Here is a 23,457-nt window from a genome sequence, read left to right on the forward strand (position 1 = left end):
TCTATCGCCCTCTCGATTGTGGTCTGCTTGTCGTCAGCACGCGTGCAACGACGTACGGTCCCTAACCAACGCGGATCGACCAAGGGGAAACTGCAAAGGACGTAATCATGTTAGCAGACAGACGACACCCGCAACCACACACGACACACGGCCAACGTGCTGCGCCCGCTCCTGGACTTCACATGCATATCTCATGATAGTAGTATTACTAGTACTACCATGATTGTCTTGGTGTTGAGCGGTTATCCACGACGCGTCTGCACAGCCCGCACGCGTCCCAGGAAACCCCTCATCACAGTACATGACGCTTTGTTTGCCCTAGTTTTGGCGCGACGCATTGACTATTCCAACCTGCGTTGCGTATGGTTAGCATCATACTGAGACATGTGAAATTCGTCCCACCTTTGGATCAAGTGCACCCCCGATGCCGTCTCGACCAGATCGCTCACCTCGCCCTTGTTGAGGGCGAAGGCAGCCTGCTCGAACTCCTTCTGCATGTCGCCCTTGCCAAAGAAGCCCCTGATGACGTTAGTGTTTCCCGCTACATCTCCCACCGCAGGGACTCACAGATCGCCCCCCTTGCGAGCGCTGCTGCAGTCCGACTCGGTCGTCGCGAGTTCAGACAGAGACTTGGCGCTGCCATCTTCCTGGCCACTCTCGTACGCCTGTATTTGCTTCTGGTATTCCTTTATCATCTGCCGGGCGTCCTCGACCGAGCGCGTAATCTTGGGCTCCCGCCAACTAGCCGGACGCCTGCTGTCGCGATGTTTGACAAGGAGATGGGCACATCGGATCTTGCCTTCAGTCGGCGCGAGAGCTGCGGGCGCAACGCCCTTGGAGCTGTGGTTGGCGGCCATGTATGCCTTGAGCTTGTCCGGGTCGGTTCCGGCTGGTGGTTCCCATCGCGAGTCTTTCGTCTGGGCGTGGAAGTAGTATGGAAGGTTCTTGGTGTTGGAGCGGCGCACCTCCCATCCCTCGGGGAGACCAGTTTCAGCGGACGACTAGGATGCGTGAGGGGGTGCGAGATGGGTCGGGACGACGGGCGCAATGCTTACCATTGTTGCTGGCGATGTATGCGTGATGCTGGACGGAGTAGGCGGTGGTAGGGGGAAGGCAAGCAGTGCAGAGGTTGATAGGAGTCTCCGCACGGGCAGTTGTGCGTGCAGCGTGGAGCGACGTCTAGAATTGCAGGCGGTGGACAGGGCGATCGGCGCCTCAAGGTCGATAATGCGGGGGCGCCTGCCAAACAAAGAACGCGGCTCTGCCACAGCAACGGAAGCCGCGCGAATCAAGACGGGTGGCCCGCGCTCGCCGACGTGACTCTGTCTCTGTACCTACTCAACTTTTGTGCTCAGGCTTCCTCGACGCTTTTGTCTCTTCACACGCGCATAACAGCCGTCACGACGATCCACACGCACACTTACGATTTACGACCTCACACCCACTCGGCATGGCTTCACCAGCAGCGCAAATGGGCGGCTCTAAGGGCGGCAAGGAGCCCATTCTCTTCCGCTTCTGCTCAGAATGGTGCGTCGCCTTTTCTGCAACAAAGAAGCCTGGCTAACCACACGCAGCTCCAACCTGCTGTTCCCCCGCGAAGACAAATCCGAGAACAAGCTGCTTTTCGCCTGCCGCACATGCAACTTCACCGAAGAAGCGCCCTCATCTTGCGTCATGCGCCACGAAATCGCGTCCACAGTCGGAGCCACAGCTGGTGTCACAGCCGAGGTTGCTCAGGATCCCACGGTTGGTTACTCCCTGTCCGATGCCCAAGCTGCCCAGGCCGCTCTCTCTGAGGAGATGCCCTGCTGCACCATGTGCGGCATGCCCATCATGTGCCAGGAGTGCGGCGAGGAATCGGCTCCTGGCTTTGCCCTCGAGGCCGAGGACGAGGACCCGCAAGCAGAGCGCCCCCAGCAGCAGATGCGCGAGGAGGATGAAATGTTTGAAGACTACGACGACGACTTTGACGAGGACATGTGGGACGAACCCACGTCCTGAAAGCGCCTGCTGCGTCTTCCACCAGTACAGTTGCTTGCTTGCTCTTGAGCGTGCTCGCTGACTGTGCCTGCGTCTAGTTACCGCGCATCCAGAAACAATGCACAGAGTGCGGTGAGAACGAAGCCGTCTTCTTCCAGTCGCAGCAGCGGACCGCCGAGACGGGCATGGTAAGTTTTTTCGTGCATGTTCGCAACCCATTCTGACCGGTCCAGGCCCTTTACTACGTGTGCGCCGGATGCGGTCACGTCTCACGCCCGTCCGATAACTAAGAGAATGACGATATGGAATGCATGTAGCTGGCGTTTAATCTCACATATTTGCTGCGAGGAGTTTAGGGAACAGCTGTTGAGATACCCATGGGTACAATCGTAGTGGCATACACATAATGTTACATTCCAAAGCGCTCATAGACTCCCAAAAAATGCATCTTTCATCCCACCCACATGCCAGCCGTTATACGTGCATGGGCGCCAGCGATAGAATCTTGGACCACTGCTTCTGCCTCAGTTCTGCCGCGACAACACCACTGACTCTCGATCCAATGGGCTCTCCGGCCTTGTTGATAAGCACGCAGGCGTTGTCGTCGAACTTGACCACGCTGCCGTCCGGCCGCTGCCACTTCTTGGCTGTCCGTACCACAACTGCATGTCGGACGTCGCCTCGCCGTACTTTGTTCGCTGCGCTGATGGAGACGCTGTTGCCGGTTTCCGGGCCGAAATTTCGCTGTTTCTTTACAACCACTACTATGCGGTCGCCTGCTTCCATCAGTTTCGTGCCCTGCCTTCGAGTTTCGCGCACATACCAACTTTCGCGGGACGCTTCGATCGCAGGACATTGACGCACTCGACTATGGCGGCGCCCGAGTTGTCGATGCAATTTACGAGGGTCTAGAAGGGCATCCATCAGTCCTTGCTCTGCCGCCCGTGACAGGCCCAGCACACCTTTAATTGAATCATCCTGTGTGGCTTCTCTTGGTATCCCGATCTCGACTGCCTGCCTCGATGCGCGCGGCGTGGTGGTGTTGACGTTGGGCGTGTGTCTTGGTCGCTGTCAAAGTCGCAAGTCGAACTTGTGCCACCGCAGTTTAGCCGCACATGGGCAGGGGCCCCGATGATGCTCGCTTATCCCTTCACCCCATGCGCCGCATGCGGGTCTCCATAGCCTGCAGGGCTAGTTCCGTCGAGTCCGTACTCCCGTAAACTATCGGGCGAGTGTTGGATCCCCCGTGCGTTCCGTCGCTCGCTCCTTCCCTTGTGCGCGTCGTCTGCACGCTCTTTCTTTTCGTTTGTGGTATTGTTGTACGCGACGGTCAATGACTTGTCGTTGCTGGTCACCATAACGTCAGCCAGCCCTGCCAGCCTCCCCCTTAATCGCGAAACCCTACGACTCCTTACGATCTCCACGACCGGCGGCTGATTGCGCAGGCACGTTCGACATCATCGACCCGATCGCGCCATCATGGCGCCCTCGACGAAACTGACGCTGGACAAGCTCGCCACTTTCGACGACATCATCACCGACGCGCTCGTGGATAAACTCTACTTCTGGGCCAAGATTCGCAAGAACAGAGGTGGCCGCTTCACAGGCTCGCGGGGATTGCACGAGGAGGATGTGGCCGACGTGATCCGACGACACGTAGTCTGGGAGAGGGATCCTGCAGAGGCAGTGCACAAGTTGGTGCAACTGCCGGGGTTGCGCAGGTTCGTGAACAGCCTGAAGGATGAGCGCGATCAGGATCAGTTCAGGCGCCATCTCCGCAGATACGTCAACATCTACATGGCCGACTGCCAATTCGAGGTCACCACCACCAACCGATACATGATTACGGAACACGAGGCCTCAATAACCGCGCGACGAGACATCAACCCACGCGAAGAAATCAAGTACTTGACTGGGGTGCAAGTAGCTATGACTGAGGAGCAAGAGAAGGTTCTAGAGCTGCAGAGCAAGGACTTCAGTCTGGTTATTTCAAGCCGCAAGAAGACGCGCTCGCTGTTCCTAGGTCCCGCGCGCTTCGCCAATCACGATTGCGACGCAAACGCAAAGCTCACAACCAAAGGCTATGATGGCATGCAGATTGTTGCAGTGAAGCCGATTTTTGAAGGAGAAGAAATTACAGTCTCGTACGGCGAGGACTACTTCGGCGACGATAATGAGGAGTGTTTGTGTAATACTTGCGAAAGCCTTCAGCAAAACGGTTGGGCACCTATGAAGCGAGTCGACCACAACGACGAAGAGAATGCCGAAGGGGTGGAGGACGCAGGCCATGACCAGACGGCCGACACCGCTTCCGAGGCTGCCGCCATCTCACAGAAGCGATCACTGGAAGATTCAACGGACGACGACCCCTCGCGTGACTCGACACCCGCGCCAAAGCGAGCAAGATTTGAGCAGAAGACTTCGCCATCCAAGCAGCACACATCGAATCTGCTGCGCAAGACGACGCTGAAGAAGGCACATAGCACATCGTCCCTGCGTCAGGAGCTCCCGGTCTCGAGTATAGAGGATCCAGCGACCAATTTGGTCTCATCGTCAGAGATAACGCAAGAAGTTCGCAATGAACATAGAGAAGGTGTTCTTACGGTGAACACAGACTTGACCAGTTCGTCGCGAGAGGCATCCCCGCAATCGTCCATAGCAGCAGCGTCACCCAAGTCGACTCAATCATCTACAGATGCCACCTCGATTGACGAAGATCACGCGCATGACGTCGGCGATCCCAAGGAGCAGGTCGACTCCACGACAATACAAGATTGCCCAGCGATGGGAGTGGCGATAGTGAAGGAGGAAATCACTACGACAACGGTAAACGCCCCGTGGTCCTCCCCGCCTGCAGACGAAGACGCATACATGTCCGATCTCAGCGAACTTTCTGAGAGCTTCGAGTTTGACGATGTGAACCAGCAGATTGTCAAGCGCAAACCTCGCCCAACACTACGAACAACACGCTCAAAGTCTCGTTTTGACGTCCAGAACCGCGTTGGTACCCCAATCACGATTGAAGAGGGAGACGAAGCCGACTACGTCGAGAACACGCGAAAGCCGGGCGACTACATGACATCGAACGCTCTCCTCTCAGCCAAGTACTCCAAGTGGGTCAACTGCCAGACATGTGACGTCGACTTTGTACAGCAAGACGGCTACAACACGCGTAAAGAATGTCCGCGGTGCGAACGCCACTCGAAATTGTACGGCTTCCCTTGGCCCAAGACGGAGAAGGAGGGCAAGCACGACAAGGAAGAGCGCATACGTGATCACCGCACTGTCCATCGCTTCGTCGACCCAGACGAGGAGCGCCAGTTGAAGCGCGACAAGACCAAGAAGGTCATCCGGGAGCACATCCGTGAACGGTTTTCCACCCCACGGAGTGCAAGGGATACGATGAGCACAAGTGTAGAAGTCGACAGTGGGCGAAAGAGGAGGCGTATCAGGAAGACGATGTAGATGCGTAAGCGGGCCTTTCATGTCGCACGCAAACGCATACAGTCATCTCAGTATCCCCACGCGACGTCTCCATCCATCTAAGTCTAGGTCTTTCGCATATTCCTGCATCGGCGCTGAGAGGGAACGACGTTTTTCCCGGTCCTGTTTTTGGGAGAAGGGGTAGCATTCATGCATGGTGTTCTTTTCATTTCCAGTTTCATCGTTTTCTAGTCTATACTTCTGCATCGGCGCGGTCATCTTTGTGTTATCTACTCTTTTCCCCCACACATCATCTCCGCTGCATACTGGGTTGAAGGCATACAAACTTGCATATAAGCAGATGGCGTTTTGTCCTTTCCGTGCAGCATTCGCGCATCTACTGTACTGTACGATACCATAGGCTATGAGAAACACGCTTTAGACTGATACGCCTCCTGATGATTTGATATGTGCCTCATGGATGATAGAATTCAGCGAGGAGGGAGGTGTGGTTGCTTCTCTTATCATATGGGTGTATGCATAAGTTTCTAATCAGTTCCTCAACACCACTACTCTTTGCTGGTGTAAACCTTCCTGTCAATTCCGCAATCACCACCAACAATCACCTTACAATGTGCACACCGTGTGCCAGAAGGCTTTCACTTTGTTGATTAGTGTTGAGCCTCAACTGAAAGAGGCGAGCGGGCGTAGTATATTCACGAGGTAAAGTCGTGAGACGGGTGTGGTAGAATTGAGGTAGGTGAACGACGAGAGTGATATCTACAAAAGTCATGTATAAAAGATGCGCTACTTGATCCCGTCGTAAAAAGCTTTGTCGCCTTCCAGACCATCATACGTGCTCTCCGTCCCGTCAAACCCGTTCCTTAGATACACGCTCCTGAACCTACCAATGCGCTCGTCTTTGGCTCCAAAGACCAAGTCGTCCGGATCGTGAATCTCAATCTTCTGGTCTACATGCACGCCTTGGTCTTGAGCGTGGATATTGATCAGACCCGGTATGGCCATTGTATGCTTCATGCGTTGCTGCACTGTGGCATGGTCGGGCGAGTGGAAGATGAAGTAGAGTAGATGAGTGGTGGGGTGGCGGTAGAAGGTGAAACTAGGCTTGTCGGATGGTAGGGTTGCTGCGACATCTTTTGGGGATAGTTCGTTCTTGATGTAGTTCAGCTTGAGAGTCTCGGTAGTGCCGTCGACGGACTAGAGCAAGTCAGCAATCACGCCTTATAGCTACTATTGAGATGAATGCCCTACGATCTGTACGGCTGCTCCGGAGCCTTGGAGCACCTTTAGCGCTGCAAGAGCTTCAGGCGATATGTTATTCTTCATGCGGCGATCACAAAGCCGGCATTTGTTCTTCCTATATCCTATATCCCTTCGGGCGTCTTCAGCATGCGCGGCACTCGTACACGATTCTAGATTGTTGTCTTGAATGCTTATATCGTCTATCAGGGTAGCAGCGGCATCTCGCTCTGCCCACGATCGAGCATCTGTAATCTCTGCGATCTCTTTGCATACTATCGAGCTTGAGATGTGCGTTGGACCAAGTTGTCGTACAACATCGTGTCTGTAATGGAGGAGGAAGTCTCGCATGGTATCCTTCGCGCGATACGGCACGTATGTGATGAACGTGAGTGAGTCACCGCGGCGGAGAATGATGTACGCTGGCTTCGACGTATCAAGACTGCTTTCAAGCTGGTTCAGCTCGAGTTGGAAGGATGCATGGTTCTCGCGGATGGGCGCGCAAGCTTCGATATTACTGTTGCCTGCTAGGTAAAAGCTGAGAGCGAAGAAGGATTCGTCCTCAACAAAGGTCGCGAAAGCATCTTGCGCTGCTGCAGACAAGTCTTGGTGTTTGGTTAGCGGAAGCTCTGAACCTGGTTAGGATACCGTACCGACTGTACGAGGATCCATATCTGAGGTTATTTGCCGTTGGAATTGATATTGTGTATTGGTATCTGAGAGCAGCTAGAGTATGAGAGCTTGATGCGAACAATGGCCGCAAGTCACTATCACGCGCCTGTATAAGACGATTGGGTTGCGGCAAAAAGATTATGTAGGCCCAGGCATCTACTCACAAACGACTGGCACTTGAGCACAGTTGCGGAATTCCGCTCAGTGCGGAGCTTATGGATTGTTGCCTGCCATGCTGTATATGGGTACACCCTCCCATAGTGGTATACCTTACCCACGAATTTGTTTCCGGATGTCGTTGGGACGATATGAAGGGCAACGACAGTCATGGAGCCCTCGTTGACCTTGAACAGGTTGACGTCGATCGGCTGGTTCACCCCAAGCATCCCGAGATCGCGCTAGACGCGTCGGTGTCGCGCGCAGCCACGCGCCACCTGAGCATCGCCGCCGCTGCAATGCAACCATTCAGGGAGTTTGCTTCAAGTGTCGTAAGCTTACATCGACGCCCCCGGCTGCTATGATCGTCTGCATGGGTCGATGCGTGTCATTGCAAGCTCAAACAAGGCGCTTCTGGCTACGCCGCACGATGACAGCAGCGCCACCTGCGCGTTCTTACTGGCATTCTACAGCCACCCTCAGCAGCACTTGAGACAAGCAGAAGTACAGCACTGCGCTTCCAATCTCCAGCCTTCTGCATCGTTAAGTCATCTATTTCGATCTGGACACTTGCGTTCTCGCGATCTGTTCGTCTGCATTAGCCAGCTCACCGCGTCCTTCAGAAGCTGGTCAACCGGCCGGCGTTTATATCCTGCCATGTCCTCTCGGGAATATACCGCGCCTCAGATATGTCAACGATGTAGACCGCGAGGTGATACCCGATGAGTATCTGGTATACCTGATCCCAGGTCACTTTATACCAGCTCACTCAGCGGCTGTGGGCACCAGAATGGAAGCATATATCCGAAAAGGGCCTGATACGCACTTGAAAGAGAAGGTCGTGTACGCATTCAAAGAAGTGAATGGCAGTCTCTTGCAGCGTATCAGATCGGACCCCGGCGCGGAGATGGTGGACTGTAACTTTAGGCCGATCGAAAAGCCTGACGCGGCTGTCAACTCTTCTGCGACCTACTAAGCCCTGCTTCGAACCAACAACGAGCACGGTGACGTTGTGCCAGGGGAGTTTATTGTTAGCGTACGTCCAGGCCATACCGTTGAAGAACACTGTACAGTTGGGGCACGGATATGCGTAATTACATTGGGTGGTCTTTTGACAAGCGCGGCGGAAATCATATAGTCTACTCATGTTCAGACGTTGGCGACAAACTTTTGATGAGGATAAGATCTGACGAGGGTGTGAAATCGGTCGACTGCAACTTTGGGCCCTTCCCTATGCCGGAGTACGGCTGCGAAGAACATTAAACCTCTTTGTTCCATATGAGGCTATGTTATTCCTGTTCTGTAGAGTTCCTCATATCGCTTTCTAAGGCTTCCTCCCCAAATTACGACCGATGATCACAATGCCAATAAGATGAAGGAAGTATGATCGTCGGGCTGCACTATATATTCTTCACTGATTCGTATCAGGATAGCAATTTCAAGGGTTCTGTAATCAACATGTCGTCGGTAGGAATCGACTTACCTGTACCCAGGAAAGTGATGCGCGAAGCCATCGAAGCAGGAATCCTGGTAGTGACCTCTGCTGGCAATGAGGGCAAAGATGGTGGGAGCAAACCCTGTGGCTACCTAGACGTCATCTACGTCGGTGGAGTGACCAAAAATACGAGAAGACTGTAACTTCCAATTGTGGCACAGGTGTAACAATATTCGCTCCGGCACAGGAGCTTCGGGGACCATCGCACTATGGTGATCTACGATGGGTCGTCGACAGTGGAACTAGCTTTGCGACTCCTGCAGTAGCTGGAATCGTATCGGTCTTTGTTGGATTCAAATCGATTCGCGACGATGCCATGAAAGTCCTCTGACGACTTGAGCAGAACTGGCACGCTGGCGTGCTGATAGACAGTCCGGACAACCACACAAAGCCCAACATCCTTTTTCATACTGCCATGGACCACCTAGATAGCGATCCTAGATTTCCATACGCTGACTCTGAACCTAACGCGGCTATTGCTGGATTGGAAAGCGAGATAGATGGCCCAAGTAGGTCATGATCATTCCAAACGGGGCATGACAACTGCTAACGGTTTGACAGGGCTTTCCCCGATTAGAGCACCTGAAGACGCGCCTACCGAGACCGGGCCTGGCGATCCTAAGTTTGAGTTTCCTGTATTTATGTTCTCGCCTCAAGTCGCAGCGCTCGAGGCGGTCTGAGATTACCATCTAGCCTGCGTATGCAGCGCACGTCCTGGTGGATATTTCGGCATGATTGTAGCTAGCTGAACAAGAATACAAAGGCTGCTATCCGCAGCATATGAGAGAATCGACCAAGGTTGTTCATCTTCATTTCTGCTTGCATTTCGTGCACCAAGTTTTGTTATACACATGCTTTTCTCTTCTTCTTCAAAAGCAGACCTTCGTACCACTCTAGCATCTCCGCCATTCCAACTTCCACGCAGCGTGTTTGAAGTCATATGTACCAAAGTCCCCCTGGACGACTGGCCTAAAGTTGACGTTCAATATACCAGGATTTCCATCTGCGCCAGTACACTTTGACCACTTCAGATCTGCGGTGCTGCTCCGCACAGTAATGTAGTCCTTGATCTCTGGGCCAGCACATGTGAGACCACCTGTGAGCACACCCTGGATATCGTTAGCGCTTCCCCGTTCAACCTCAATATGATGGCTATTTACAGTATTTCCAGCATTTTCACTCCAGAAGACCTGGGTGTATGTATCCAGTCCGCTGTTTCCCTTCAAATTTACATCGCCCACGTAGTCCACTTGTCGAACCGCAACTTGCCAGCCTTCGCTCGCTCCAGCTGACTGAATGTGTACGGCACAGTTGTCTGTTGTGTCGCCTTTGAGTTGCGTGAAAGAGACGCCGGCGCTGTCACCGAGGGTTGCGGTATCGGACTTCACGGAACCAGAGTCATTGGGACATCCTGAGCCCGAGAAAACGAGCCGCGTTATTGTTGGAGAGACTGGTGGGGCCGCGAGGGCCAGGAGCGGGAGGGTGACGAGGGGAAGGAGGGAACGCATCGTTAATGATAGCGGCTGAGTGATGGCAGGTGTAACAAGACTACAATATTGTCTAGAGTGCGGCACGTGTGTCGAGCCAAAGGCAATGTCTTGGTATAAGGTTAGAATACGTTTCTCAAACAACTTCTTACAACGAGCGCGATCCAGAGCTCTTCTTATACTGAAACAGTTCCCGAAAAGACCGACACCACATCAGAACTTCCCACGAGATCTGCATACCTTCCAGACAATTACGAGTTATGGGCTCCGTATAGCACTTTGTCGTCCCTTTATGCCCAATATCCAATAGCGGTTCCGTCCGCTCTCGACCACATACCATTGACATTTACCCAGATTAAGCGAGCCGCGTTCCAGGTCTTATGACCCTTGTCTCCGTCACTACCACCGAGAATGACAGCAATCTTGGTGGGCGATCGGGCTATTCTGGGCTTCTCCGCAATATCGCAGAACGAGCATGGTCGGACTTCTGGAAGGGCCAGATCTGCAGTGCATATGACTGGGTGGCGATCGGGGTCGTGGTTGACTACTCTGGGGTCGACGTGTAAATTGCGTCTGCAAAGAGTGTTCTCGCGTAAATAGCATCCTCGTGTTTTGGATACAAGTGAAGAATTTAATGTTGTAAGCACTGTGCTGAGATCCATGCCCTGGTCACGCCGCTGTCTCGTAGTGCCGCATATGCATAGGTGAATGGCTCAGTAGCTCATAGATGGGCCAAAGTCCTTTGCAAGGTGAGGCCATCTTTATTTGAAAACTGCTGAGCACTTGTTTGTCATGTTAGAACGATGTGACGCCTCTTGAGTTGTTGCGCTGCTTGTGTCCCACAAGATCGTCATGTCTTAATCTCTTACATCCGCCTAGCATACTGCGCAGCTGTTCAGGTACGACCACTCTGGCTACGGATATGCGACTTGCCGAAGTGAATACCGGCCACGGCAATGAGAAATTTTGAGAAGGAGGCGTTGCCTGACTCACGTGGAGGGTTCATTTTCCGACAGTGGAGAATCGCGTTGATGACGGGCACACGAGCTCAGCCCATCACACCAACCCTTGTCGACGCTAACGTAAGCGAGGTGACCCGCGTCTTCCCGCATGCGAAGCACTCCATCCCCTCATCACGGACAAAGGTCATGCCTGAACCTCTGGAGAATACCTCACAATGCGTAGGACGCTCAGGAGATCATGCGATGCTTGTGCGAGATCGAAACTGAGCTGCGATCTACGCACACCCGAATGCTCACGCTGTCGAAAACGGAAAGCCAGCTGTGTCTACGTAAACGAGCCACTTACCTCGTCATCCACCGAGAATATATCTTCTAATTATACTTCCCGGAGCATAAGTAATGACACAATTACCTCGCCTGCACTATGGAATCATCCTGCGAATAAGGCCTTCGACCCTTTCGACACTTATCCAGCGACAAGACTACCCCGGGCTCGCGTTCAGCAACTCATCATTCATTGTACGTACCAGAAGCCACACCAGATATGCCGACAACTTTGCAACACTACCATGACCCCCTTGATGTTGTGTAGTATCTGGAATCTCTCTCTTGCTAAAGGTTCTTGTAACTAGCCTATTTACTGATACGCCATAGTTTTGTCAAACATCGCCTTCCAGTATTATCCATTGGATCTCGACGCAATGTCAAACCCTTTCGTTGTGTCATGGTGGCCACTTGCACTGCAAGTAATATCCGTGTACGAATTGATGTGAGACATTTACTAACTCCGTACATCGGTCTTTAGGCATGACTCAGCTTTGTTTCACGTCAGCCTCCAGACGGCGTCGTTGGACATAGAGATGAGAGCCCAGAATGGATTCGAAAACTCTGAGGTTCTCATGGCAGACTCCATTTCATTAGTCCGGCGACGAGTTGAAGACCCATTTCAGGCTTATGAGGACGAAACCATGAACTCGGTGGTAACGCTCGCTGCCATAGAGGTATGATGATCTTTTGAAGATTGGGGCTCCTCCATTTGATACGCTGACATCTGGCATTATAGTTTGGCAAAGGCAATTCGACAGTTGGTAGCATGCACATCGACGGCGTTAAGAAAATGGTGCGAATGCGAGGCGGTATACATCTTTTGAAACTCACAAGCCCCCTTACAGCGCGGATGGTCACGTGGTAATCATGTCACTCCTCGTCCGCTATCTACGATCGCTCTACTGATCCTCAAATCTAGGGTCTCATTGATACTGACGCAAAGTCCGCAATTTAGCGTCCAAGATCATCTGGATGTTGGAGACGGAATAGCCCCAATATCGAAATGGTTAGATCTATCAGCGTCTTCTCAAGACCAGTCTTCACCCAGCCTTTCGGAACTCGACATGGATCCCACAATCGGCGATGTTTTCATGCGGCTTCGACATGTGTTCCACGTACCGCACCAGCAAGAGCTCTCAACTACTCATCTGCATGACTTAACATGCTTCGTCTTGCATAAGTTACTGTCCTGGTCACCATCGAAATCACAACTTAGACACTCGAGCTCATGTACGACTTCTCAATGCATTCGATACGCCATAGCATTGTACATGCTCATCATCCACGGACCGACATATTTCTCGCATGCGCATTTACAGTCCACCTTAGTCATGGAACTCAAAAGACATCTCGTGGACTTAATGCCTACATTCGCGACTCCAAACGCTGGAATCGCCTTGTGGGTATTGTCCATCGGTATGGTTGCATCACAGGACGCAGATACATCTGGCTGGTTCAGTGCATATGCCACGACTCTAGCTCATGATCTAGCACTGTGTACGTGGTTAGAGGTTCGTTCGCGCTTGGAAGCAGTGCTCTGGTACAAGATTCAGCGCGGAGAGGAACAGTTCCGACAACGATGGGAAGAGGCTCTGAGTGCTGCATGATTTCGCAGGTTCTCAGACACCTTGATCAGCGGATATAACCGCAAGTTGACAAGCACTTGCGCATTCTTCGTATGCTACTTACAACCTTAACCGTATGGTTGGGCACGTGACATACATGGACGCCCAATGAGCAGTGTAGAGGCGCGCGAGATTATCTCGCAATTCTGGCATGCGTCAAGGTCAAGCCCTCAAAGCGCTGGTTCGAAACATGGTTAGCCGGGGGCCTAAATCTTCGGAGACTAAGCCTCTTTTGTCAACGTTCGTTCTGCGCCAGTAATCCACACAGACATGTGGGAAGTCGTGTGGTCGCCTTCGGAGACTAAACCTCATTCAGCTTTTGACTGGATAGTCTATGAACCGTATCGTATCACATGCTTATGATGCTCGTTGGCGATAGACAACCTTGCAAAGCCCGTTCGGCGAAGCGAGAGAATAAGTAGTGAAGGAGTTGGTTGTATTGCGGAAGAATTCTGAATTCTGTGAGCTGATCTAAAGAAGCCCGCAGCTCTATCATATTACCACACTATTTAGTCTTTCTTTCACCCATTCCTTTCACAGTACCTCTTTGCCCAACGGAGAACATATTTTCTCGGCTTAAGGTCGAACTTTACGTCGGCTTCTTTGAAATCATAGGGCCAATAGTTGCTGCAACCGTCTGGTCCTGGATCATGATAACTCCGATCGAAGTATTCTATTTCTGGGCGTTCTTACCTACAACATGTCTCGCCGCCTAATGACCTGATGATATCACAACGCTCTTCCATACTCATAGCATTTCGAAAACCATCACGGAGAAGCTCGCCGCCAACTCGAACGGCATCTTGGATTGAGACGTAACATAAGGTCATGGTAGTCTCGGGCCAGGCAAGGAAGTATCGATTGTTGAAGTCGGGTTTAATGCAGTCTTCTAGTGCCACACAGTCGTACTATTCTTGCCCGAGATGCCCTCTTTGGTGATCAAACAGTGGCAGTGATTGTCACCAGTCGGCACGCGCCAGCTTCAACTTCGTGCAAGACTATTCTTCGGCTGTCTGATTGAATTGCCTTTATGTGCCTTGAAGCCGATCTATCTCCATGAAGTCAAGCTTCACGATATCGACGTGTCTTATACATACTCCGGTGGAGTATGGCCAACACGCGACGCGTGCTCCGTACATCATTAGACTTGAGCGTGTGGTAATTTCCGGAGACGGGTGTCCATCTCGGACACGCACGCGCCATGCCAGCTGTTACTGAGTGCCATATGGGCCCACCTCATACAAGGGAAAGCTTGAACAGGTCTGCAGCCTACATCAAGATAGAAATATGCAAAGTAGATAATCAAACGTCAACGTAGGCTTTAGGGTGTTGAGGTTTTCTCTTGAAGAACGTGGGCCGAGGTCGTCATCATCGGCGATCATCACATGACGTCATCTTCGAGTCGTTCGCCGCGTTCTAAGGCTGCCTTCCGGCTTGCCAGCACGATTTGTCTACAACCTTATAGCCCACACAGTGATGATGCATTCATGCGCGAAAACACTTACAAGGTTACCGAGAAGTCCAAACGTACCCAGCCTTGCACATCACGGTCCGACGTACATGGGATGCATCCAAGAAGCGATGACGTTCAAGTTTTTGACATTTTCCTCCCAATACAAGCGCATCGTTATGAGTATATTTCAACCGCACAAGAAACATGCGCAAAAGATAACTGTTTAACCAAAGCCAAGCTGACGTCCTCGGCGAATTCTTTGTGACCAACAAAACAATGCCCACAAATGTATCAGTAAACAAAAGCAGCCCAGGTAAGCGATCGGATCTTCGCGGCTGTATTTCTAATCTGTCGTAGAACGGAGTCAGAGCCAGGCGTCTGGCGGAGCGTTGATCCTCCGACTCTTGTGGGCACGTCTGACGGCCCGAAGAGGCGCAAGGGTACGGCCGTCTCTTCAACTCTTGCCTTACGGCCGTACTGCAGAACGACCTCCATAACACTAGATTATGCGGTTCGACCTCCCTCCGGCCAAGAGCTTTGCAAGATGGCGCACGGAGTGGCTTAGATATATGAAAGAGATGATGTAGATAAGCATAATTGGTACTTGCCTATATGGACTACCAGTCCTGCAGTTTCTCTGGTCCTCACTATTCATTCGTCACTCCATCGTCTTTCCAGCCGCCAACACCAAACTTCCTGTTGTAACATTTGGCCTCCAATCGATTCACGTATCTGATTTATACAATTTCGCACTGCAAATGCAATCGACGACTCCCAGTTCTGGGTACAGCACTGAGCGCGTCGATCAAGACTACTTACCCACTTCTAAGAGTGCACCCATCCACAGCGAAACATGGCCTATCGCGCAAGAAGTCAGAATACTCAGGGAACGTGACGAAGCTGATGGCGGCAAAGCCCGGAAGTTGGGTGTGACATGGAAAAGTCTCACAGTCAAGGGTATCAGCAACGATGCCGTCTTCAACGAGAACGTACTGTCGCAGCTAAATCCATTTGGAAAGAGGGGAAAAGGTACACCAATGAAGACTATCATCGACAACTCGTACGGATGTGTGAAGCCTGGAGGTATGTCGCGCCTATCCATAAAGCGCAAACCAGATGATACTGACAGTTCTCCAGAAATGCTTCTCGTTCTGGGTAATCCGGGCGCAGGATGTACCTCACTACTGAACATATTGTCGAATCACCGACTGGGTTACGCCGATATTGAAGGGGACGTCTCCTTTGGGTCCATGTCCAGTGATGAAGCCAAGTCCTACCGCGGTCAGATAGGTGCGTAGTCTTCTGGTGAAGAAACACTTCAAATGCTGACCTGCGCACAGTCATGAATACAGAAGATGAGATCTTTTTCCCTACCATGTCCGTCGGTGCGACCCTCGACTTCGCAACCCGCATGAAAGTCCCCTACAACCTGCCGCCCGACATCACTTCCGCTGAACAATACGCGAAAGTCTACAAGGAGTTTCTACTAAAATCACTCGGCATTGAGCACACACACGATACCAAGGTGGGAGACGAGTACATTCGCGGCGTCTCAGGCGGTGAGCGAAAACGCGTTTCCATCTTGGAATGTCTCGCAACGCGCGGCAGCGTTTTTTGCTGGGACAACTCTACGCGCGGTCTAGATGCTGGCACAGCACTGGATTGGACGAAGGCCATGCGTGCCATGACAGATATACTTGGGTTGACTACCATTGCAACCTTGTACCAAGCCGGCAACGGTATCTTTGAGCAGTTCGACAAAGTACTCATTCTCGATGAGGGAAAGCAGATCTATTATGGTCCAAGAGAGGATGCGGTACCCTTCATGCAAGATCTCGGATTTCTCTGCGACCCAGCGGCGAACCAAGCCGACTTTCTAACCAGCGTAACGATCTCGGATGTACGAGCCGTCGCCGAAGGCTATGAGCAGAAGTTCCCGCGGAATGGTGAAGAAGTACGTGCGGCGTACGAACACTCGTCCATCAAGCAAGCGATGGTTGCGGAACTCGACTACCCCCACAGCGAGGAGGCGAAACTGAATACGACCGACTTCAAAGAGATGATAGCCCGGGAGAAGCACAGATTCCTTCCAAAGAATGCCGCTGTCACTACGAGCTTCTACTCTCAGGTCAAGACAGCCGTTACTCGACAGTACCAAGTGCTGTGGGGTGATAAGCCCGTGCTCATCGTTAAGCAAGTCTCTACACTCATCCAAGCTCTTGTCGCCGGGTCGTTGTTTTACGCCGCACCGGATCACTCGGCCGGTCTATTCCTCAAAGGTGGCGCACTGTTCTTTTGCCTTTTGTACCCTGCCTACATGGGGCTCTCAGAGGTGACAGACTCTTTCACTGGACGGCCTGTCCTGGCTAAACATCGATCATTTGCACTGCATTACCCCGCCGCTTTCGTCATCGCTCAGGTCGCTACCGACATACCATTGATGTTGTTCCAGATGTCGCACTTCGGAATCGTCATATACTTCATGGTCGGACTCCAGACTACCGCGGAAGCTTTCTTTACCTTTTGGATCGTCATCTTCGCTTCAGCCATGGCCATGACTGCATGTTTCCGCATGATTGGTGCTGCCTTCCCGACATTTGATGCAGCGACGAAAGCTTCAGGTCTCCTCGTCTCAGCACTGTTTATGTATATGGGTTATATGATCATTAAGCCTGAGATGAAGCCCTGGTTTGTCTGGATTTTCTGGATCAACCCCATGGCCTACGCCTTTGAGGCTTTGCTGGGTAACGAGTTTCACGATCAACAAATACCGTGTGTGGGTCCCAATCTCGCTCCCAATGGGCCAGGATACGTGCCAGACCTGGGCGGACAGTCGTGTGTTGGCGTTAATGGTGCGCGGCCCGGGGCTACCAGCGTCATAGGGGACGACTACCTGGCCTCCATGTCTTTCAGTCACAGCCATCTCTGGCGCAATCTCGGTATCATTCTCTCGTGGTGGGTCTTCTTCGTCGCTCTAACGATATTGTTCACGTCAAGGTGGAAGGAAATGGGTGAGGGTGGCCGTGGACTCCTCATCCCAAGAGAGAAAGAGAAGAAGACACAGCATATCGACGTCGATGACGAGGAGTCTCAAACACATGAGAAGTCACATGCTAGCTCCGCATCCTCCAGATCTGACAATACGCTCGCCAACCAACTCATCCGCAATACTTCGATCTTTACCTGGAAGAATCTTACGTACACTGTCAAGACTCCATCAGGCGATCGAGTTCTCCTTGATAACGTACAGGGATTCGTGAAGCCCGGCACTCTTGGGGCTTTAATGGGATCTTCGGGCGTAAGTTATAACTTGATGTCCACCATGAGCGTCTTGAACTCTAATAGTGTATGTAGGCTGGCAAAACCACATTGCTCGACGTTCTCGCTCAGCGGAAGACCGACGGCACGATCCATGGGTCTATCATGGTTGATGGACGAGACCTCCCGGTATCGTTTCAGCGATCAGCAGGCTACGTTGAACAGATGGACGTACACGAGTCGTTGGCCACGGTACGTGAAGCTTTGGAGTTCTCTGCTCTTCTCCGCCAATCTCGTGAAACACCACGAGACGAAAAGCTCCGCTACGTGGACACCATAATCGACCTCTTACAACTCCATGACATCGAGCATACACTGATCGGCCGACCTGGTGCTGGCCTCTCCATCGAGCAGCGTAAGCGATTGACGATCGGCGTTGAACTTGTAGCGAAGCCCAGCATCCTGATATTCCTGGACGAGCCGACGTCTGGCCTCGATGGGCAAGCTGCATACAACACTGTGCGCTTCCTGCGCAAGCTCGCGGAAGTCGGGCAGGCCATCCTTGTAACGATCCACCAACCATCAGCCCAGTTGTTCGCACAATTCGATACGCTTCTCTTACTCGCCAAGGGTGGCAAGACTGTGTACTTTGGCGATATCGGTGACGATGCAAGTACAGTAAAATCCTACTTCGCTAGCAACGGAGCGCCATGTCCACGCGAGGCAAACCCTGCCGAGCATATGATAGAGGTCGTCTCCGGCAGTTTCTCTCAGACGACGGACTGGAACAGAGTTTGGCTTGAATCCCAACAGTACAAGGATGTGACCAAAGAGCTTGACAGGATCGTTGCAGAAGCCGCCGCTCGTCCACCGGGTACCGTCGATGATGGCTATGCGTTTGCCTCGCCCATGTGGGAACAAGTGAAAATAGTCACGCATCGTATGAACGTCTCGCTATTCCGCAACACCGATTACGTCAACAACAAGGTGATTATGCACATCCTTTTGGCTTTACTAAACGGCTTCACCTTCTGGATGATTGGCGATAGTCTTCAGGACTTACAGTTGCGACTGTTCACTGTATTCAGCTTCATTTTCGTGGCCCCTGGCGTCATCTCCCAGCTACAACCACTGTTCATTCAACGCCGCGATGTTTACGAGACACGCGAGAAGAAGAGCAAGACATACCACTGGGCGCCATTCGTGACAGGCCTGATCGTTTCGGAGCTTCCGTATTTGGTCGTGTGCGCGGTCATGTACTATGTGTGTTGGTACTTTACGGCAGGATTGCCTGGTGCAGCAAAGTACGCCGGCAGCACATTTTTCGTTGTGGTAGGCAATCCCCCTCTTATGGAAGCATCGGCGGTGCAGAATCTGACATATCGCAGCTTGTTTACGAGTTCCTCTACACTGGCATCGGGCAGATGATTGCCGCCTACTCTCCCAACGCCGTATTCGCCTCGCTCGTCAACCCTCTTTTCGTCACGACACTGGTGTCTTTCTGCGGAGTTCTGGTTCCCTACAGTCAACTCGAGCCGTTTTGGAGGTACTGGCTTTACTATCTGGACCCGTTCAACTACCTGATGTCCTCTCTCTTAGTGTTCACCACCTGGTCTGCGAATGTAGACTGCAAATCGAGCGAGCTCGCCATCTTTGACCCTGCTGCCAACCAGACCTGCGGCGAATACCTCTCAGTCTACCAGCAGGGTATGGGCGCCGGTACCAACCTGCTCAACCCCAATGCCACCGCCGACTGCCGCGTGTGCCAGTACAAGAGCGGAGCGGACTTTCTCCGGACCTTGAACCTTGCGGAAGAATATTATGGTTGGAGAAACGCTGGCATTGTCGTGTTGTTCTCGGTGAGCAGTTATACACTGGTGTACTTCATGATGAAGTTGAGGACCAAGGCTACAAAGAAGGCGGCGTAGAGGGGCGTCGTGTTGTGAGATAGGATGAGATGCGAGACGGACGAGTCGGTAATGTTGCGGCGAAGACGAGAGTCATTGGAGAGTCTGTGCAGGCGCTGTGCATGGGTGGCGTAATTCAGATTTCATATATCTTGTAACAATGCCACTGTCTCTTGGCGAAACGCGTGGACCTATCATGCCGGTGAGGCTCAAGGAGACGCCCAGAGCTAGGCGAAATCCGATGACTAATCTAGCATCTCATCATTGTGCCCGGTCTACTCAGACAGCCCCTGCCATGGCGTAACCACTTACAGACGCAGAAAGAGCCCGCTTTCGGGCTCACATGAATCACCTCGACAAGGCTATGGCAGTTATCATAAATTCAGAGTTCGATCCCGACGATCTCAATGCTGTCCACGAGGCGGCTGCCAGGGCGTATCCCGTTAGCAAGGAACTGTTCCAGGCTTATAGCGCAGAGGTCCTGACAGAAGTGGCTGACTCCCTGAGGGTGTTAAACGACTTATTCAATATCCTCAAACCAGATGCGCCTTGGGGTCTGGCTGTGTACCGTGCCTCGTACAACGACGATGTGGCTTGGCATCGTATACTCTCTGTGCTCCGCCGAGATATCAAGTCATCACTAGCAGTATATCAGGCTCAACCAGGCCTTCTCGCAAGACACGAGTTGGTCGTAATGGATGATCAGTCCAAATTCGAAGGAGCAGGTCCTGAGAAGATCCGCGAGCATTTCCACAGCTGGGCCGTAGAGGAGCTACAACGTAATTGGCGTGCCGACCGCGAGCCCGCGACCGGGGACGGAATAATTGGCGCAGCCGGCAGCACGGATTATCTACACCATGCTGGATCTCGCTACAATTTTTGTCTTCTTGTTGACGACATCTGCCTCGAATCAATCGAGATGATGGGCCAGCCCGTGTTCAAGCTCGTCAAGAGAGAATGGGCGCCCGATAGCGAAGAAGACGAAGCCGAGGCAGACGAAGAAGACGAGAAGTTTGACTGGGAGGGCGGGGAAACAAATGATGACCATGAAGATGTTGGTTGGATGTACGTCGACACCAGTGACTACGTTGATGTTCAGGATCAATTGCAGGAGGATGATTTCTGGCCGGAATTGTATGTAAGGCCCCCGCTCATGCGTTGGGAGGAAGATTTCAAAAGGGCGCCTGGTTTCTGGCGACGGAACGCATCTTCTGCATAGATAGGATAAGACTACTTGTAGTAGCTTAGTTATCTTATGTGTCCCTCTTACTAACTTCGATCAAAGAACACGCATTCGCGGACGCGCCTTGCATGCCAGCTCTGCTGTGTCTCCAAGAGCGCTCTAGCCCACCGTACAGCTCGCAGTATACCTATCTTCAATTTGATGCACCACGTACCTGAATCGCGGGGCGCCTGCGTTCTTCCTTCAATGGACGCCCGGAGAGATGCAATGGATGGACTAATCCGCCTGATAGCGCCGCGGCGTGGGATTGGCGTCTCCACCGGCGACCCGCTACACTGACGTCATGGTCCAGGAACGCGGCCCAGGTCGCGTGCGCGACAACGACGATGCCAAAGTCTGTCTTCCTAGGTTCGTACTTGAAAGCTAGTCGAAGCTTTACATTATTTTGACCTCCGCTACCACACGATCGACGCGGACTTCCCTCCAGTACCGACCGATACACGTCTCTTCCAATCATGGGTGTGGCTGCAGGCGAACTCATTGTACCCTTCACTGGCGCCATTCAAGCTGCCTTCTCAGTGCTCCTGACCATTGCTTTTGGTGTTGTCGCAGCACAATGTAACTTACTCTCGCCCAACGCGGCGAAAGAGGTGTCGAAGCTATGCGTGCGCATGTTTCTGCCAGCTTTGTTGATCTACAAAATTGGCTCCAATCTGCATCAGGACACAGGAGTACGATATGTGCCCGTTCTTAGTAAGTCTGCTCTATTGAACAACCGTGTCAAATACATGCTCACCACAGTTGCTAGTATGGTCGATATCCTATACACTTCTTTCCGTCCTCGTCGGCCGCATCCTTACGCGCATCTTCAAATTACCAGCTTGGGTCGCACCAGCAATCGCCTTCAATAACACGACCTCTCTTCCCCTCCTCCTTATACAGTCTCTCAAGCAAACCCAAGTCCTCGATGCCATACTCATTGGCGGCGAGTCTGGCAGTGAGGCCATGGATCGAGCCGAATCATACTTCCTGGTGAATGCAATGGTTAGCAACTCGCTTACCTTTGCTCTTGGGCCGCGCTTGTTAAGACCAGGAGACGAGGACGCATCCAATGAACCGCACGGAGAGGACGATGATTCGGAGAACGGCGACGCAAATGGAGACGGCGAGAGTAGTGACATGGAGCGAGGTCCTGATGGGATCGTCGACGAGGAGACGTCGCTGCTCCCACAACAGTTGACCAAGCCCGCGAATCGCGTGGAGATGAAGGGATATTTAAAGACAAGAGCATGGTTCAACAACCTATCTCCGTGGCTGCAAGAGACACTGGAAATCACATGGCATTTTGCCAACGCTCCCTTGATTGGTGCTATCGTCGGAGCAGTAATTGGATTGACGCCTGCGCTCCATCGAATCTTTTTCAGTCCTAGTAACGAGGGCGGTTATCTCAACGCGTCGATCACGGCGGCGATAAAGAATATCGGCGAGCTATTTGCTTCGTTGCAGATTATTGTTGTTGGGGTAAAGCTCAGCAAGAGCCTGTTGCGCATGAAGCGCGGAGAGCACAGTGGGGAAGTGCACAAGGGCAGTCTGGCCACCGTTACCTTGATTAGATTCATCATCTGGCCCTTGTAAGATTCTTTACCGGCTACATGGAGGAAATTTCGGCTAATCGACAACAGAATAAGCATACCGTTGATCTACGCAATCGCCTCGAAGACGAAACTTCTAGATGCAGACCCTATGCTTTGGTTCTCGATGATGCTCATGCCGACTGGTCCGCCGGCTATGATATTAGTAGCGCTAGCGGATGTCACAGGTGCAGCGGAGTCGATGAAGATGACTGTTGCAAAATTCTTAACTGTAAGGAATCATCAGATACTGTTAGCGGGTAGCAGCCACTAATCCACTGGCAGATCAGTTACGCAGTCACACCCATGATATGCTTCGCTGTTGTTGGAGCTTTAAAAGCTACCGAAGCTGCGATCGATCAATGAGCACGCGTGTTGCGTCTTTCCTCTTCGAATTCTTCTATCACCTAGCTCTAAATTGCAAGATGTTCGATACATGCATGGTTGAATCTGCTCGCCGTCGTAGGCATGATTGAGGTTCTCCAAGCTTCGCGTGATTCAAACTCTCAACTTCCAAATTCTACCCGCTGACACCTCTCAATGCAGTCTTGTAAGGAGTTTGCCTGGCTATGCGGAAGATGTAGGATACCGATACTCAATATTGGCCGCATGTTTCCGGTAGTTAGATAACTGTTGCA

At 52.2% G+C, this 23,457-nt stretch overlaps 11 protein-coding genes across 11 annotated transcripts; 7 read left to right on the top strand and 4 right to left on the bottom strand.

Moving 5' to 3' along the window:
• Nucleotides 1-138: 138 nt before the first annotated feature.
• Nucleotides 139-1,536, bottom strand: BKA58DRAFT_78758 (uncharacterized protein). Its single transcript, XM_046175909.1, has 3 exons — nucleotides 1,056-1,536; nucleotides 568-1,001; nucleotides 139-519 (listed from the first exon to the last, which is right to left on the bottom strand). Exons 1-3 carry the CDS (start codon nucleotides 1,056-1,058, stop codon nucleotides 342-344), a joined length of 615 nt encoding a protein of 204 aa, XP_046028448.1. The 5' UTR covers nucleotides 1,059-1,536; the 3' UTR covers nucleotides 139-341.
• On the top strand, nucleotides 1,451-2,001 carry BKA58DRAFT_435357 (uncharacterized protein; the record flags this gene model as incomplete). Its single annotated transcript, XM_046173332.1, has 2 exons — nucleotides 1,451-1,527; nucleotides 1,575-2,001. 2 exons carry the CDS (start codon nucleotides 1,451-1,453, stop codon nucleotides 1,999-2,001), a joined length of 504 nt encoding a protein of 167 aa, XP_046028449.1.
• Nucleotides 2,002-2,454: 453 nt separating this feature from the next.
• On the bottom strand, nucleotides 2,455-2,957 carry BKA58DRAFT_435358 (ribosomal protein L14b/L23e; the record flags this gene model as incomplete). The annotated part of the gene is made up of 3 exons (XM_046173333.1): nucleotides 2,455-2,756; nucleotides 2,804-2,888; nucleotides 2,943-2,957. The coding sequence occupies 3 exons, from the start codon at nucleotides 2,955-2,957 to the stop codon at nucleotides 2,455-2,457; spliced, it is 402 nt and encodes a 133-aa protein (XP_046028450.1).
• Nucleotides 2,958-3,459: 502 nt separating this feature from the next.
• Nucleotides 3,460-5,445, top strand: BKA58DRAFT_309058 (histone-lysine N-methyltransferase set9; the record flags this gene model as incomplete). Its single annotated transcript, XM_046167222.1, has 1 exon — nucleotides 3,460-5,445. The coding sequence occupies one exon, from the start codon at nucleotides 3,460-3,462 to the stop codon at nucleotides 5,443-5,445; it is 1,986 nt and encodes a 661-aa protein (XP_046028451.1).
• Nucleotides 5,446-6,137: 692 nt separating this feature from the next.
• Nucleotides 6,138-7,769, bottom strand: BKA58DRAFT_465408 (actin monomer binding protein-like protein). Its single transcript, XM_046174960.1, has 3 exons — nucleotides 7,317-7,769; nucleotides 6,676-7,268; nucleotides 6,138-6,621 (listed from the first exon to the last, which is right to left on the bottom strand). Exons 1-3 carry the CDS (start codon nucleotides 7,333-7,335, stop codon nucleotides 6,211-6,213), a joined length of 1,023 nt encoding a protein of 340 aa, XP_046028452.1. The 5' UTR covers nucleotides 7,336-7,769; the 3' UTR covers nucleotides 6,138-6,210.
• Nucleotides 7,770-8,756: 987 nt separating this feature from the next.
• On the top strand, nucleotides 8,757-9,666 carry BKA58DRAFT_451302 (uncharacterized protein; the record flags this gene model as incomplete). The annotated part of the gene is made up of 3 exons (XM_046174383.1): nucleotides 8,757-9,093; nucleotides 9,330-9,495; nucleotides 9,548-9,666. The coding sequence occupies exons 1-3, from the start codon at nucleotides 8,875-8,877 to the stop codon at nucleotides 9,664-9,666; spliced, it is 504 nt and encodes a 167-aa protein (XP_046028453.1). The 5' UTR covers nucleotides 8,757-8,874.
• Nucleotides 9,667-9,787: 121 nt separating this feature from the next.
• BKA58DRAFT_451310 (uncharacterized protein) lies at nucleotides 9,788-10,494 on the bottom strand (the record flags this gene model as incomplete). Its single annotated transcript, XM_046174384.1, has 2 exons — nucleotides 9,788-10,095; nucleotides 10,147-10,494. 2 exons carry the CDS (start codon nucleotides 10,492-10,494, stop codon nucleotides 9,880-9,882), a joined length of 564 nt encoding a protein of 187 aa, XP_046028454.1. The 3' UTR covers nucleotides 9,788-9,879.
• A 1,156-nt stretch (nucleotides 10,495-11,650) lies between these two features.
• BKA58DRAFT_397771 (uncharacterized protein) lies at nucleotides 11,651-12,442 on the top strand (the record flags this gene model as incomplete). Its single annotated transcript, XM_046171445.1, has 3 exons — nucleotides 11,651-11,954; nucleotides 12,090-12,204; nucleotides 12,241-12,442. The coding sequence occupies 3 exons, from the start codon at nucleotides 11,651-11,653 to the stop codon at nucleotides 12,440-12,442; spliced, it is 621 nt and encodes a 206-aa protein (XP_046028455.1).
• A 2,909-nt stretch (nucleotides 12,443-15,351) lies between these two features.
• BKA58DRAFT_451319 (multidrug resistance protein CDR2) lies at nucleotides 15,352-20,183 on the top strand. The gene is made up of 5 exons (XM_046174385.1): nucleotides 15,352-15,923; nucleotides 15,978-16,130; nucleotides 16,181-18,138; nucleotides 18,195-19,430; nucleotides 19,487-20,183. The coding sequence occupies exons 1-5, from the start codon at nucleotides 15,599-15,601 to the stop codon at nucleotides 20,024-20,026; spliced, it is 4,212 nt and encodes a 1,403-aa protein (XP_046028456.1). The 5' UTR covers nucleotides 15,352-15,598; the 3' UTR covers nucleotides 20,027-20,183.
• Nucleotides 20,184-20,316: 133 nt separating this feature from the next.
• Nucleotides 20,317-21,224, top strand: BKA58DRAFT_451321 (uncharacterized protein; the record flags this gene model as incomplete). Its single annotated transcript, XM_046174386.1, has 1 exon — nucleotides 20,317-21,224. The coding sequence occupies exon 1, from the start codon at nucleotides 20,349-20,351 to the stop codon at nucleotides 21,222-21,224; it is 876 nt and encodes a 291-aa protein (XP_046028457.1). The 5' UTR covers nucleotides 20,317-20,348.
• A 379-nt stretch (nucleotides 21,225-21,603) lies between these two features.
• On the top strand, nucleotides 21,604-23,253 carry BKA58DRAFT_375598 (auxin efflux carrier). Its single transcript, XM_046169433.1, has 4 exons — nucleotides 21,604-21,941; nucleotides 21,997-22,819; nucleotides 22,871-23,051; nucleotides 23,105-23,253. The coding sequence occupies exons 1-4, from the start codon at nucleotides 21,704-21,706 to the stop codon at nucleotides 23,183-23,185; spliced, it is 1,323 nt and encodes a 440-aa protein (XP_046028458.1). The 5' UTR covers nucleotides 21,604-21,703; the 3' UTR covers nucleotides 23,186-23,253.
• The last annotated feature ends 204 nt before the right edge of the window (nucleotides 23,254-23,457 follow it).

This window comes from Alternaria rosae (genome assembly GCF_020736505.1).
Source record: "Alternaria rosae strain MPI-PUGE-AT-0040 chromosome Unknown BKA58scaffold_2, whole genome shotgun sequence".
In the NCBI taxonomy this organism is placed as follows: Eukaryota; Fungi; Ascomycota; class Dothideomycetes; order Pleosporales; family Pleosporaceae; genus Alternaria; species Alternaria rosae.